General features: G+C 25.0%; 6 protein-coding genes across 6 annotated transcripts; 4 read left to right on the plus strand and 2 right to left on the minus strand.

Annotated features, from left to right (window-relative positions):
• Nucleotides 1–671: 671 nt before the first annotated feature.
• cand_033850 (papain family cysteine protease) lies at nt 672–2,327 on the plus strand (the record flags this gene model as incomplete). The annotated part of the gene is made up of 7 exons (XM_067213611.1): nt 672–679; nt 812–839; nt 901–1,070; nt 1,145–1,268; nt 1,325–1,395; nt 1,462–1,955; nt 2,014–2,327. 7 exons carry the CDS (start codon nt 672–674, stop codon nt 2,325–2,327), a joined length of 1,209 nt encoding a protein of 402 aa, XP_067070173.1.
• Nucleotides 2,328–2,433: 106 nt separating this feature from the next.
• On the minus strand, nt 2,434–4,404 carry cand_033860 (uncharacterized protein; the record flags this gene model as incomplete). Its single annotated transcript, XM_067213612.1, has 1 exon — nt 2,434–4,404. The coding sequence occupies one exon, from the start codon at nt 4,402–4,404 to the stop codon at nt 2,434–2,436; it is 1,971 nt and encodes a 656-aa protein (XP_067070174.1).
• Nucleotides 4,405–5,780: 1,376 nt separating this feature from the next.
• cand_033870 (uncharacterized protein) lies at nt 5,781–8,270 on the plus strand (the record flags this gene model as incomplete). Its single annotated transcript, XM_067213613.1, has 1 exon — nt 5,781–8,270. The coding sequence occupies one exon, from the start codon at nt 5,781–5,783 to the stop codon at nt 8,268–8,270; it is 2,490 nt and encodes an 829-aa protein (XP_067070175.1).
• Nucleotides 8,271–8,527: 257 nt separating this feature from the next.
• Nucleotides 8,528–11,077, plus strand: cand_033880 (uncharacterized protein; the record flags this gene model as incomplete). The annotated part of the gene is made up of 1 exon (XM_067213614.1): nt 8,528–11,077. The coding sequence occupies one exon, from the start codon at nt 8,528–8,530 to the stop codon at nt 11,075–11,077; it is 2,550 nt and encodes an 849-aa protein (XP_067070176.1).
• A 174-nt stretch (nt 11,078–11,251) lies between these two features.
• cand_033890 (long-chain fatty acid ligase) lies at nt 11,252–13,309 on the minus strand (the record flags this gene model as incomplete). The annotated part of the gene is made up of 1 exon (XM_067213615.1): nt 11,252–13,309. One exon carries the CDS (start codon nt 13,307–13,309, stop codon nt 11,252–11,254), a length of 2,058 nt encoding a protein of 685 aa, XP_067070177.1.
• A 659-nt stretch (nt 13,310–13,968) lies between these two features.
• Nucleotides 13,969–15,720, plus strand: cand_033900 (uncharacterized protein; the record flags this gene model as incomplete). Its single annotated transcript, XM_067213616.1, has 1 exon — nt 13,969–15,720. One exon carries the CDS (start codon nt 13,969–13,971, stop codon nt 15,718–15,720), a length of 1,752 nt encoding a protein of 583 aa, XP_067070178.1.
• Between the last annotated feature and the right edge of the window lie 50 nt (nt 15,721–15,770).

Raw genomic sequence — 15,770 nt, forward strand, 5'->3', positions numbered from 1 at the left:
ATCGACTTCTGATTTCAAAGCTTAATATACCTGAACAATTTATCCAAACTAAATAAAGCAAAGATATTTGTCTCTGTTGTTAACTAAAGCTTTATTTTACCTTATTTTGTGTTAAAGTAATCTAATGAGTATTTTCTAGAATAATTACAGAAATGGTATGTCGTGCATGGTACTAAAATACCACCTTGGGTTATAATGGAGATAACATTGTACTTTTTTTCGAATACATATTTATATAATATTACTTCATATAAATGAGTATCTTTTGTTTTTATTCTTTAAGATAATTTATAAATACTATAGAACTATATTTATTATAGTAGGGGAAATATTTATAGATATTACACCTTATTTTAGTCCTGAGTACTTTTTGTTTTATTATTGTAAATAGCTAAATAAATCTTATTTAAATTCTCCTTTAATAATAATACTCAAAGAAATATATCCCTTTAAAGGATTTATCTTAAAAGCCTAAATATTTACTTTGTAAAAAGGACTTGTAAGAAATCTAGTTGAAAGATAATGACTCTGCACAAATCTATTTGTTGATACAGGCATAAACAAAAAAATTTAACCTTTTTTTTTAAAGAGTAATATTTTAATAATATTGTGGATAACTAACAAAATCTACAAGAATCTTGATTTTCTTGACCTAACCCCTTCTCTTTTTTATGCAAAAGTATGCAAATCTATAATTTTTTTCCTAAATTATAAAATCAAAGAAGTTAGCACATTAACAATATAATATATCTAATAATTACGATATATAAATGAAATATTTACTTTTCACTACTTTTTTAATAATTTTAAGATATTATGTAGCTTCTATTAGCTTACAGGTAAGCCTTAACTACTTAATAATATTGTATAGTTAGATTTAATCTAATAATATTTAAATAGGTATTTTCAGGAGTTATACTAAATAAAGAAGAAATAAAAGAATATACAATAGATGAGAAAGTTCAAATTTGTAGAGATATGTGGGATTTATTAGAGAAATCGCAACAGTATTTTGAAAGAGATCTGAAAAAGTGCTTAAAGTTAATTGAGGACGTTTATTTAGCAAGAAAGTAAGTATAATGATATTTTTTTATATATGAAGTTATATCTTAAAGTTATAAAATAAATTATTTAATTTTTATAGGCTAATTCCAACAGCAAAATTTGATATATCACCATCATCTATATTATATTCAAAATCTGAGATATTTCCAAATATGGATATCTATACTGGAGATATAAAAACAATTATAGGAAAAAACTCAACTGTAAGATAAAAAATTTATTTGACTTAAGATAGATTAATAATAATATTAATTTTTAGAATAATGAAAATATTTGGAATATTAATCTTAAAAATAATGAGCAAAATATAACAAGAAAATTATTCGTTAGGTAAGTAGTGAATTAAGATTTCTTTTTCTAATAAAAATTATTAATTTAGATTGTATTATAATTTAGTAATTTACCTGAAAGTTTCGATTTGAGAAGTTCAAAAGCAAATCCTGTAAATGGTGGTAGTTGTATATTAATACCAGATAATCAAGGAAGATGTGCAGACTGCTACAATTATGCTGCTCTATCATCTGTTGAAGGTTCTATATGTAGACAATTAGGTATAGTAGTTCCTCAATTATCCCAACAACAATCAATTGATTGTTGGCTAGTAAAAAAAGGAAAAAATAAAGTTTGTACTGGTGGGCAAACATTTGAGACATTTAGTTATGCAATGGAGACAAAACTCTGTACCCAAATGTCATATCCTTCAACAACATATAAAACAGGAAGTCCTGAACCTTGTAAATTTCCATCTTGTCAGGATTGTGCAGGTATTGACAATTATTATTGGAATTTTACAGGTGCTTCTTTATCATATCAAGATCCATGGGATACAATAACTAATGCACTGTATAATTATGGACCAGTTACTGTAAGTATATGTTCTTTAATTCCAGGTAAGTTAATATAAGAAAAAATTAAGTAATATATATTATATATGGTTGAACAATTCAGGATTTAGTGTATACAAAGGTGGATTTTATAACCCTCCTACATGTGGAAGTATTTGGTGTGGAACTAGACAAGTTGATCATGCAATTACAGTAGTTGGTTATGGTAAAACGCAATCAAATGAGCGATATTATATACTGAAAAATAGTTGGGGAGTTAACTGGGGAAATAAAGGATTTATGAATATAAGTGCAGATATGTGTAGTACACTATTTAATCCTGGATGGATCACATCTATTGCACCTAATAATATTTCAAATTATTGTAAGGATAATGCACCAAATAAAAGTATTATAGCAACAGATTTTGTAATATGAAATTTTAAACTTATAAAAGGTGTAATTAAAATCACAAGTTTGTAAATATAATTGATGATAAAAAAAAGTTAATCTCTTCTAGAAATAAAGGTAACTTGAATCTTATTTAATCTATGTTAGTAGAATATCGTTTTTTTCTACTAGAATTCCCTAACATTCTTTTTAATCGTCTACAACCATTTTGGAATTTTCTATTCAGTTTTTTCACAGGTATACTGCCAATTTTCACTTGCTTTGATCGTGGATAAGCTGATTGTGGGATGCTACTTGAGGTTCCAGTACAGTACGATTTAGATAAGCTCATTGGGCACACTATTGCCTCTGATGAGCTACTTATTTGTTCAAGTACTTCAACTAATGTACTTGATTTATCCGAAACAATTGTTGTAATATCATCTAATATAAATGGTTGGAAAGCTGATTCACACAGGTTTTGCATATTATAATTATTTTTAAATAATATTAAATTTCTAAAAGGTAATCTGTTAGTTGAGTATTCCATACAAATATTTATAGCTAATGGTGCATTAACTAATATACCGAATGTAGTTAGTGCACCACGTCTTTGAGCTAATTTTAAAACTTCTACAATAGAACTAGTAGGATAGAATCCAAATTTAATCATTGATTTTGATAAAAAATAAAATCTTACTGCCTTATCCAATAGCTGAGGTGATGAAATACGATTTTTGAATGATCTCTCTGCATTAAAAATTGCTGTTGAACCTCCTATAAACTTAAATTTATTTGGATAATTAATTAAGGAACGTCCAATATCTATTGCAGTACTTCTTTTAGTAAAGCAATTTACAAATTGTATACAAATAATTTCTGCTTGAATAGATGATAATGAAACATCAATATATTTTCCAGAAGTTAAAACTGTTATACAACTATTAAATATTTTCTTTTGAGTTGACTGAAATCGTCTAGTTAACCTCCAATAAGTACGAATTAAGAAATTCTTCCCAATTATTCTTAATGCTGCATCAGCCAATTGTGAAAAGTTTAAAAGACCGAAATAATCATAGAAAGATGGATTATCAATATTTCTTACAGTAGATTTAAAAATAGGATATGATAAACATACTGATGCAGTTGAAGTAGTTAAAGAATATCCATAAAATGAAAGAAATTGTCCAAACCTAGGGAGTTCTTTAGTATATTCATTTTTTGTATTCATTGTCATCATATACTGAGATGGTATATTTTCCGTTGGAGATAATGGATATAAAACAGATCTATCTGAATTGATATATTGTTGTACAATGGGAATATTATCGAAAGAATCCACCAATAATCTAATATTTGGGTAATCATAAACGATACCAGGAGCAAGAATAGAAAAAGTCTTGGTATATTCATATATTAAGATATCTGGTATTGTAACTGTATTTCCGAATAAAAATGGTCCACCATATATATTTCGATTTCCTTTAACAAGTTGTTCCAAATTTTGCATTGAAAGGACTGGCCCACTAGAAATAGTATTTGATAAAAAATTTTCATGAAAATTTAGGATACTCTCTACAGATCCAGATTTATACATAAATGATTGTAATAATATTAAAAAAGAGTTATATATAATTTGAGATACTTCAATAATCTTTTCACTACTCACTGTATTTAATGATTCACCAATTAAATATTGATTAAAAGTTTTTGCAATATAAATCATAATTGGTAACGTTTCAGTTTTCAAATGTGTTTTCTTATCAGGAGAATTAGCACAGTCTACTAAAAATGGTAAATTTGGTAATGTAAGTGTATCTACCTTTGCTAATAACAATTTAAAATGGTTAGTCCAACTATCAAAATCATATGATCCATCACTTTTAAAATTACCAAATGTATGTTCAACATATGGAACATTAGATATTTCTAAAGTAAGACGTATTAAATTACCATGTCCTCTAATTCCACCCCAATAACCAATATGGACAAATATTTGGGAGTATGCACTAGAATTCTCACAAAATCTTAGTTCATCAAGTAAATGATCATCAAATGCAATAGATAACTTGATTAATAAAGTTATAAACAACAAAATAAAAGCTTTATATCTAAATATATACATTTTTTTTTAAATAAAAAATAATAAGAATTGAGTATCTAATCTTTTATTTACACACGCAATTTTTAGTAGATACCATCAGTTACCACTCAAAGATTATTACGAGTTTTAGTTATTAATGAACATTACCGCCTGAAATGTTTCGCATAATTCAAAATAATCTCGGGAATTAACCACTACCATAGGGTATGTTGTCAGCAATCGGCCATACTACATCGAATATACCGGATCCCATCTGAACTCCGAAGTCAAGCGGTGTAAGGCCCGGTTAGTACTAGGGTGGGGGACCACCTGGGAACCCCTGGGTGCTGATTGCCATTGCCTTTTTGTAGATTTAAAAATCTTATTTTGTTTTTTTATTAAGTTATTCTTAGACCTAATCATTCGTCAATATATAATGTTTATAATTTTATAAATAATAAATAAATAAAATTAAATATTTAATAATAAAACATATTAATATTATATTCATTTTTCATTATTATTCCTAGTATTATAATTTTATATTACTAATTATATTTAATATATATTTCCTATGATAAATATATAATTATTATTAATAGTATCTTACTTATTATTGAATAATATAGGATATATCCGAAGTAATCATTTTACTTATAAAAAATATAACTGGGATATTATTTTATATTGTATTACCAGTTAAAAAATTAGATACAATGAACTATTATATTGTATATAACTAATATTAACTGCATGTAATTATATTGATATATTGCCGGTATAATAGCTATTAAATTTACATGAACTTTATATTTTGAAAATAATTATAGATTAACTTATTATTAAAATATTTACATGTAGTTTAATGGCTATGTAATAAAAAATATTACCGGTCACCGGTAGAATATACGAAACAATAAGAATATAGTGGCTAAATATTTACATTACAGAATATTTAATACTTTATTAAATATCATTCTACATTAGATATAATTAAAATTTATTATTCATCTTTATATTATTTTTATTAATTCATTGTGATTAATTTATTTATATTATTAATATTATTTTTGTAAAAAAAAATGTTTATATTTAAAGCTACATATTAATAATAAATAATAATAAATCTAAAGAAAAAATTATTATCACAATGTTAATATTTTATAGATTTAAATATTTAGTAAAATAATATTTCCATATTACTTTTTAATATTATCAATATTTACATGTAATTACATATTTATGTTTATCGGTAACTCCACTTAATGTCTACGTGGGGATGCACTACTTATATTAGATACCATTGGGCGGGAAAAAATTAATCACAAAATATTTTAATTTTCTTTTTAATGAATACTTTTTTGGGAGAAATACTTTAGATTAATATCTTAAACAAGAAATTTAGACAAATCCGTAAAATGGTGATAAATAATTTTTTATTTTATTTATTAATATTTAATATATATGGTTATCAAAAAAATTTTTTTTTAGTATTAGCAAATTTAGATGTCCCAGCTATTGGTTTATTTGATCCTACTAGTTTATTAAATTATAGTAATATTGACACTACACTAGTAGATAATTGGATAGACATAGATAATAATAATACTAGTAATCAGAATATATACAGATTACAATCACTACCAACTTCAAATATATATTCTCTATTACCAAATTCTGTATATAGTAAAACTTCTGATCCAATATTAGTTCATTCTATATATATGGGGGTTATTTTTCTAAATAAAACGAAATATAAAATAGATCCTAGTGATTATTTATATAAAACAATTGATTATGGGCAAGTAGCAGAATTATCTACTAGTGGAAATATTACAACTAGTATGGTCATTGTACAATTTAATACTGAAATGATACCTAGTATTAATTCTATAAATAAATTTTCTATTAACTTACAAATAAGAACAAAATTAAAAATAGGTGGAGTTGTGACATTATCATTAATATCATTATATCCAGAAAATCTTAATAAAAAAAATTCTATAAAAATTCCTTATCTAAGGGGTATATCTTTTAATTCTATTGGAATTACAGTTTCACCTTATAAAAATTATTATAATGTTGATATATTACCCTTATTTAAAAAATTACCTGATAGTTTTATAACTTCAAAAATCTCATTATTAATTCAAAGTCAATATGGATCTAATCATTTTGAAATATCTAGGGATATATATGCTACTTTAATATTATATCCACTTGTTTTAAATACTCCATTATATAATAATGAATCTTTAGGAATGAGAGCAATACATCAAAATAAATTAATTCAAGTTAAAACCACATCAATTTTTGGTATTTCAATTATTGATCCTTATTCAGATGAAAAAATAAGACTTGCTAATCATTGTCCTGGAGTTATTGGAGGACAATGTACAGTTCAAACAACATCTTTAGCTACTACAAATGCAATTAGTATTTATGGTTTTCAATTATCATTAGCAGGTATATATTATGCTATTAAAAAAATTCAAGTATTTATTAAAGTACATAATTATCAAAATTTTAACTTAAATCAAACAGATCTTATTGTATCAATATTACCATCCAATTTCTCTTTAATTGATCTTGATTTAAATCAATTAAAAAATTCTATCATGCATCCTTTGACAAAATTTAAATCTAATTTTATAATTGATAATACACAAAGTATAGTTTTGGATATAACTCAAATATTTACATCACAAATAAATCTAGAGATTGAAAATATTATTATATCATTATCATATCCTTCAAGTTTTACTGGAATATTATTTACTTCTAATAAAGCTAGATTAGAATATCAATATGATCCAGCTATAACATATTCATCTTATGATTTATTAAAAGATAAAATTTTTACTAATAATAATATTGCAGCAATTGATACTGCATACTTTGATTCAAATGGAAGATTTATTCATCTTTCTCCAGAATTACAACTTTATAATAACCAAAATCAAAATATTACAGCATTAATGCACTTTTCAATTCCCTTTGTAACAACTCAGAGTCTTATTAGTGCTAATTTGACAATTACTGATAAAAAATTACCTAATATTAAATCACCTAAATATATTAATTATGAATTATATATTGTAAAAACTCCGAATTTTTCTTCAATAAATTCTCTGAATGAATTAATAATTATTTCTGATAAAATTCATTTTAAATTAAATATATCAAATACTACAATAATTGATGTTATGAGTTTATTAAGTTCAGCTATAAATACTGAATATTTCTCAATGAATATGATCACATTTGTTATTAAACCAATTGAAAAGTTACAACATTCAATTTCATTATCTCTATCATTTTTACAATTACAATGGAATGCTGGATTAGTATTATTTAAAGGCACAATTGGTGGTAATAAATATAATATACAAATCAATTCAAGCAAAATTGGACAATTGGACTCTCAATTTAAATCAAATATTTCACAAGTACAAATTCAAAGAAATTCACTTGGACTTTTTCAATTTGATCTTTCCAAGATTCCTTGTCTATCTAATATTATAAAGGTAACTTCAACAATTAACTTTACTGATCCTTTTTGTCTAGGAGATATTGAATCCATTGGTTTAAGTAATTTTGATTGGAATCATTTTGATAATAGTCAAAATTTTATAGATAATATATCACAATATAGTACTGATCCATCAGTTCCACCAGCTTTTACTTCGATTCCTGAGATTATTCATAGGCCATCTCCATTTTATAGTCCTATTAATTTAGGTCATATCCTTACTTATGGTGGAGCTGCTTTATTTTCTAATCCAAAGACATCTACTATAGCTATTAAATCTATAACATCTCAAAATTCCTTTAGTGCTGATCTAATAACAATGAATATTACATGCTTATTAAATGACGGGGTCTATAATGATATTAGGGTTGTATAGATTTCATTTAGAGTTTCCAATAAGTTTTTAAATATTTTCATTTTATTTCTTATTTTAATAAATTTTAAGTATCTAGTGTATATAGAAAGAAAAAGCGCGGGAAAGATCTATTATAAGTTTTTTGTTTAATAAAATAATTAAATATAAAATAAGAGTTTATTAGAAAAGAAATTATCTTTATATTTAATAGTAAATCTTTATGTAAATAAGATAAGTACGTGTAATTCCTAGATATTTATATATATATATATATATAGATGGTAATTCGACAAACTACGATTTATATTTCTTTTATGCTTATATATGGGATTAAATGTTTGGATCTAAATTATAAACACCTAAAGACTACTTATTCAGCTGTAGTAGATGATTTTTATTATATACCGTTGAGAAATAGGACTTTTACAGATTTAGATCATCATACTTTAGGACCATCAAATCCAGTTCCAATAAGGGTTGCCACATTAACTTTGGCTATCTTGAATGCTATATCAGAAGAATTACCCTTTGAATGGATATTATTCTTTCAAAAATTTGATATATTTAAATTTTATCATCAATTATTGAAACTAGGGGCAATAAAAAGTAGCAAACTGTTTTTTAGATTTTGTCCTCATACTTGTGTTGAGATGATGGGTTTTGAAGAAGATACAGCAGAAATATGTAATGCAATCTGTGGTAATATTTTTAACTTTTTAGAAGATATTGGGATTTTCTTTAAACCAAATAGTGAATTATTTAATATTAAATTAACTTCAGTATATAATTCTAATAAAGAAGATAATATAGAATTTAATATATTAGAAGATGTTTCAGAAACTACTGCAGAAAGAAGTAATGAATTTGAAGATGAATATGAAGATTATGATTCAAGTTTGGATTTAGATAATGAATATATTCATTTTGATAATAATTATATTGCATACAATGATAATATAAATTTAATTGGTAAAGATTCAGAATCAAAAATATCAATAGATGAGAAGACTTTAGTATATACTGATGATGATCCTCAAGAAAAAATATCATCTCGTTTATTACTTTTATGGGATGTTGATGAGACACTATTAAGTCTTGGAAGACGTATACAAAATAATGAGATATTAAATAGAAAATTCAATACTTATACTTTAAGCACATTATTTTTAATAAAAGAGAGACAATTATATGATCCTCGTATAATGAATCAATATATTGTAACTCATGGTATAAATACAATCAGTAAACTCCAACATAGATCTATCCGTGATATATGTGAAGCTTGTTGGGATATTTTAAGGATATATGATAGATATTTTGCTACAGAAGATGATGATATTTCAAATCAAATATTTAAGAGAATGTTTGAAGCTAAAGAGGAAGCTGCAATAGCTTATAATAATGGTGATAATTCTTATACGACTAGATTTCTACCTGGGCCTTTAAAAAATATTTTTGTTCCAAAATTAAAAGACTTATCTTTATTAAGGAACTATATTATAGAAAATAGTGAGGAATTTGCAGAATTTAAGAATAATATAGATAAATCTAATGAACATAATAAATCAAAAGAGTTTTTTGTTTATGAGATAAATGAACAACATAATATAGATGGTATAAGTATAAAGGATAATTTATCATATAATAAAACATTATTAACTAGTCTTAAAGGTTTCAGTAATTTGATAGTAAAAGAAAAACAGGATAACATAGTTACAGTATTAATTGATGATAATGCAGGTCACATAAGACTTGCATGCTTAGAGGAGGTACATCAAAAAAATATGTTAATAATACCTATATATCCATTAAATCCAGAATTATCAATAGAAGAGAATATAAATATTTCTAATTTAACTGATAGATATTTAACAGATATATTAGCTCCACCAATATCTATAGGTTCTTATGGTATGTTTCATGGTTTGAATTTAAAATATTTACCTAATTTACTAAATGGAATTTTAAATGATATACCTATAGATGCATCTGCAAATATTTTATCAAAAGAATTACGTTCAAAAGTATATGGATTATTTAATACAAGATATAAGGGTTCTCTTTGTTCATATGATATAGACAATCCAAAATCTGTATATTTTGTAATTACATCACCTTGTAGCTTCTTTGAATATACTTTAAATTTAATGTTGAAAATGTCACCAGATGATCCCTATATTAGAGATTTTTTTAAAACATTAAGTGCTATAGATGCATGGATATTTAATGAAAGGCCAAATAAAAATTATAGAGATTCTTGCTCATCAATAAATTCAACTCTTAGGGATATTATTTGTATATGTAATAATGGATTATTGAAATCTAATACATTAGATAAGAAGAATATTGAGAAATTGTGCATTATTAATTGGAATGATAAGTTTTATTTTGGATATAATAATCCAAATGGTTCAGTTCCATTAAATTCTTTATTAATTTCAACCCTTCCAAGAAGAAGAACAATTATTTTAAGTCTATATTCTGATTTACCTTTAAATGTGATGCCAATCAGTACAGTATTTGGTTATTATAATTATTGTCAATTGGCTTCTAATCACTTTATTTCCCATATAGAATTATTAAAGAGATTATCGCAATCAATAAATCCTGTTTTAAATTTAAGAGATTTGATTGATATTAATGAAGATAATAAATATGAAGAGTTAAAGAATGATAATTTAAAACTAACTATAACTTTAACCAAAACTTGGGAAAAAGCTTTAATAAATAATTTTGATTCTATTAATGAATATACGGTGACAAATAGTACAAGATATATGGGTAATTTTAATAGAAGCTATGTAAATTGTACGACATTAAATTATTAATAAATATTCATTTATTAATTATACATAAAAAATATAATATTCAGGTTGCAACTTTTTACTTAAGGAATAATAATATATAAAGTAATTTATTAAGTTTTTTTTTTTTTTTTTACAGATTTCTTATATATTTAAGACAATTAAAACTATTAAACTATTACTGATAAATTATTTTTTTTATTTTGATGTATTAAGTCTCAATGTATTAAGCAGATCCTTGAACTGTTCATTAACTTTATGCCTCTTAACTTTCATAGTAGGCGTCATTAAACCATTTTTTGTAGTCATAATAGTTGGTACAATTTTAAAATTTTTAATTTTTTCATAACCAAGTAGATTGGACTTTTTTTCTACTAATTTAAATGCTTTTTCAATTTCTGCAATTAATTCCTTATCTTCACAGAGTGTTTCTAATGTATCATTTATTTTGGAATGATTTTCTGCCCATCTATGAACGATTGCTTGATTTGGAAATACTAAGGCAACTATGAATCTATCAGTTGATAAACCATAAACATATACCTGTTGTATAATTGGTGAAGCTGTAGTATATATAGCTTCAATTTTTTCAGGTGATACATATTCACCCTGTACTAATTTAAATAAAGCTTTTTTTCTATCAATAATACAAAATGCTCCATTTGGTAATCTTTCTGCAATATCTCCTGTATCTAACCATCCTTCATTATCAATAGACTCATTAGTTGAATCTTTATCACGAAAATATCCTCTACATACACTATGTCCACGAATATGTAAGGATCCTCTCCTAGGTTCCCTTGTTGCATCATATCCCATTTCAGGTTCAGATACTAATTTTACTTCAATATCTCCAACTGGACCACCAACATGACCTATATTACAATACTCAAAATTAGAAATTAATGTAGCAATACATTCAGACATTCCATACCCTTCAACTATATGGCAGCAAAATAAAGCTTGAATACGATAATTTATATCTTTACTTAATGGAGCAGCACCACTTACAATACCACGTAGTCTACCCCCTAATATTTGTTTTGTATTCCTAAATAAAATTTTATCCCAAAACCAATGACACGGATTACCATTAATTTTAATATTTTGTTCTTTCTGACTTAATACCTTTGTAAAAATTTTTTTTACAATAGGGTTAGATTGTTCAATATGATCTGATACAACCTGAACTATCCGAGTTAGTACTTGAGGAACACAAATCAAAATAGTAGGTCTTAGTACTTGTGCATCACTTACAAGCCTTTTAACATGACCACTATATACTCCAATACGTATATTACAGCTATATGCAATTGAAATGATTAACCTTTCAAATATATGTGCCATGGGTAAATATGACAAATGTACATCATCACTTGTAATTTTCATTTTATTTTCAAATAACATTTCATATACACCATATATACATGTAAGAAAACAACGATGAGTTAGAATTGCTCCTTTAGGGTGTCCTGTTGTACCTGATGTAAAATGAATTGAACAAACTTTATCAGGTAAAATTTTCTCAGGTTTATATTTTTTTTTATCTTCCTTACTACACTCTTCTGTTAAGTTATCGAATTTTATTAATGATATATCTAACTTTTTTGCAATTTCTATTATATCTGTAGATAAATCATCAAAATAGACCAAATTCTGTAGATAGCACATACCCTTTGAAATTCCCTTAGATTTACTATCCTCTTTTTGACTTTTTTCGATCATTTCTAAAATTTTAGGTATTTCCTCTCCACTAATACATAGGGTTTTGATTTGAGTTATATTCAAAGCATAATTTAAGGCATCTTCACCAAGAGAATCATATAGTGGAACAATACAAATATCAAATGCATTACATGCTTGCTCTATTATATACCACTCTTCCCTATTTCTGCTAAGAATACCAATAATTCTAGCCTCTTCTTGATATACATAATCACTAAATTTTAAAGATGGGGCCAAATTTCCTTTCAAAATATTTCTACCAACATTCAAAGCCAAATCTCTGATTTCACCATAAGTTTTAAATTTATATTCACTATAATTTCCATTTAAATCACATTGCCTAGTTCCTATACATGGGTTATTTTCACCTTTATTAACACCACTTAAAAAAAGTTCCCATAAATTATTTGGTTCATTACCAGTTAAATCTAAAAGTTTTTTATTAGCATATTTTGGATTCCTATATATTGGGGAAGCATTTTTGGACCCTCTACTATTAACTAATGGCAATGAAAATATTTGTTCTTCCATTTTTCAGATTATATTTTATGCGATAAATTTAAAAACTTCTAAAACTCTAATTCCAATATGTTTTTATTTATATAATTTCTTTATTTACACTTCAAATTAGACCTTTGTAACAAATCTTATTTTCTATAGAATTTCCAATTTTATTTAAAATCTCTTTGTTTTTAGTGATCTCCAAATTTTAATTAAATAATATAATCCCAACAATATTAAAGTATAGTCTTTCACACAAGAGCGTAAACTTCGCTACATCAAGTAGTAAAATATATCTTAAATATAGTACTACTGCAAAGTCCAAAATAAAATAGAATAGTTCACAATAAATTCCTATAATTTTTAGTATTTGACATATATTGTATTTACATGCTCTTTTTAGGACCTAAAAATTACTTAATTACCGGTACATACTACATGCAAATTTTCATGTAATTTTTAAAAAAGTTAATCAAGTGATTTTTTTTAATAATTTCTTAAATATACTACATAAAGTATGTTCATATGATTTTTATTTAGATATATTAATATTAGAAAAAAAAGATTATTCACTTTGATTAAATAGCTAATATTATATATAAAGCGGACTGAGATCTATAAATTGATAACGAAAAGTGTATAGGAGCTGATTTTAATTAAACAAAGCTAATATTAATTTAGCTAATAAGATGTATGAAAATTGTTGGGTTATTTTGTTTGTTGTATTCAGTTCTATTAATTCAGTTTATTCAGCTAGATTAGATACTGCGGAAAAAGTAACAGGATATTGTAAACTGTATAATGTAGAAGACTCATGCACAGATTTGGCTGTGCATATTCAAAATCCAATTAAATCTGGTTTTTCTATTGACATTAAAACTAAATTTTTTGAAGAGTCATTAAATTCCAAAGTAAAAGAAATATCACCAACAGTAATCCCAATAATGAAGAAATTCAAAAGTGATACCCCTTTTAAATCTAATAAATTGCAAAGAAATTTATATTTAAGAGATTCAGAATACTATATAAATATGAATAATAATAATTTTGCCAACTATACCACACTAGATAAAATTGAAAATAATAAAACGAATAATTATACAAATGATGGTTATAACTTGAAAGAACTTATAGAATATTTTAAAATTTATAATTCGACTATTGATGATCATCCTTTAAACTTACTTGATACTAATACATCAAATAATATTGATATATTTATTGCAACAAATAAACCCAACTATATACTTCCTTTTGATATATTAGCAAATCCAATTCATTCTAAGATTTACAATATATATAAAGGTGCAATGATAAAATTAGGAAAAGAATCAATGGTAAATGAAACTCAAAATATAGTTGCAATTTCAATTCCAGATGTATCAGATATTTCTAAGTTATCTGAATTAAAAACTCAAGTAGAGAATTTGTCAAGAATACCAGTAGAAGTCGATGTAAATGTATCCATGAATAAGTATTCAAATGAAACATTTAATATTAAGGAATTTAATAATTCTGATATTGATCTCGAAAAAACTACGAGATATTTAAAAACAGAATTTAATATAAAAGATAAATTCACAGACAGACAAAAAGTAGATACTGATAAGAGTATAAGAGATGAACCAGTAGCAGTAATACTTTCAAATCAATCTATAATAAATAAAAATATGGATAAATCATTAAATTTATCTTCTGTAGGATCATTTGAAAGTGATAATAATGGAATATATTCAGAAGATCCTACACTATCATTTTATATTATGTCGTTAGATAATAGTGTACGATATTTACTCCATTTAAGAAGAAGTAATATTAAACTAATCAATGATGTTTTAAATAAAAAATCACCTTTTATTAGCCATAAAATTACTGGAAATAAGCTTCCATTATTAACTCAAGCTGTATTATTATCTTCCTCTATTAAATCCGATGGTATAATAGATGCATCTATACGCCCCTACTCAACAAAAGATAATCAAACACAAAAAATAAAAGTTAACAAACATAACTCGTCAGTTGTTGTAGATTCAATATGTGATTTTAATATACCTCAAGATTTTGAATTTAATTATGGAGACAACGTAGAGATAGTGTTAGGACAAAATAGTATAACATTATATGCAACTATAAAAATAAATGGTCTACATAAGTTAACTAATGGTACGAGTATTCCATCTCAGCTTATTACAACACTAGCTGTTAGTGCAATTGGAGTTACAGATGCAATTCTAATATCTATATGTTGTGGTCCTGATATCCCATTCCCTAAATATACTATACTAACATTAGACCAATTTCATCCAATGAATCTCTACCAAGTTCCATCGTATAATGTTACTCATATATCTCAACAATCTACACTTTGGTCCAAAATCCTCAGTGTATTTACAGGTAGGGGAGAAACAAAAGAAATTGGTCAAATTGAAGAATATATATAAAATAAGTAGTGTAATCAGTATATAGTTCAATTGTCATTATTTGAGTATTT

Source organism: Cryptosporidium andersoni (assembly GCF_001865355.1).
Source record: "Cryptosporidium andersoni isolate 30847 chromosome Unknown contig_6, whole genome shotgun sequence".
NCBI lineage: Eukaryota > Apicomplexa > Conoidasida > Eucoccidiorida > Cryptosporidiidae > Cryptosporidium > Cryptosporidium andersoni.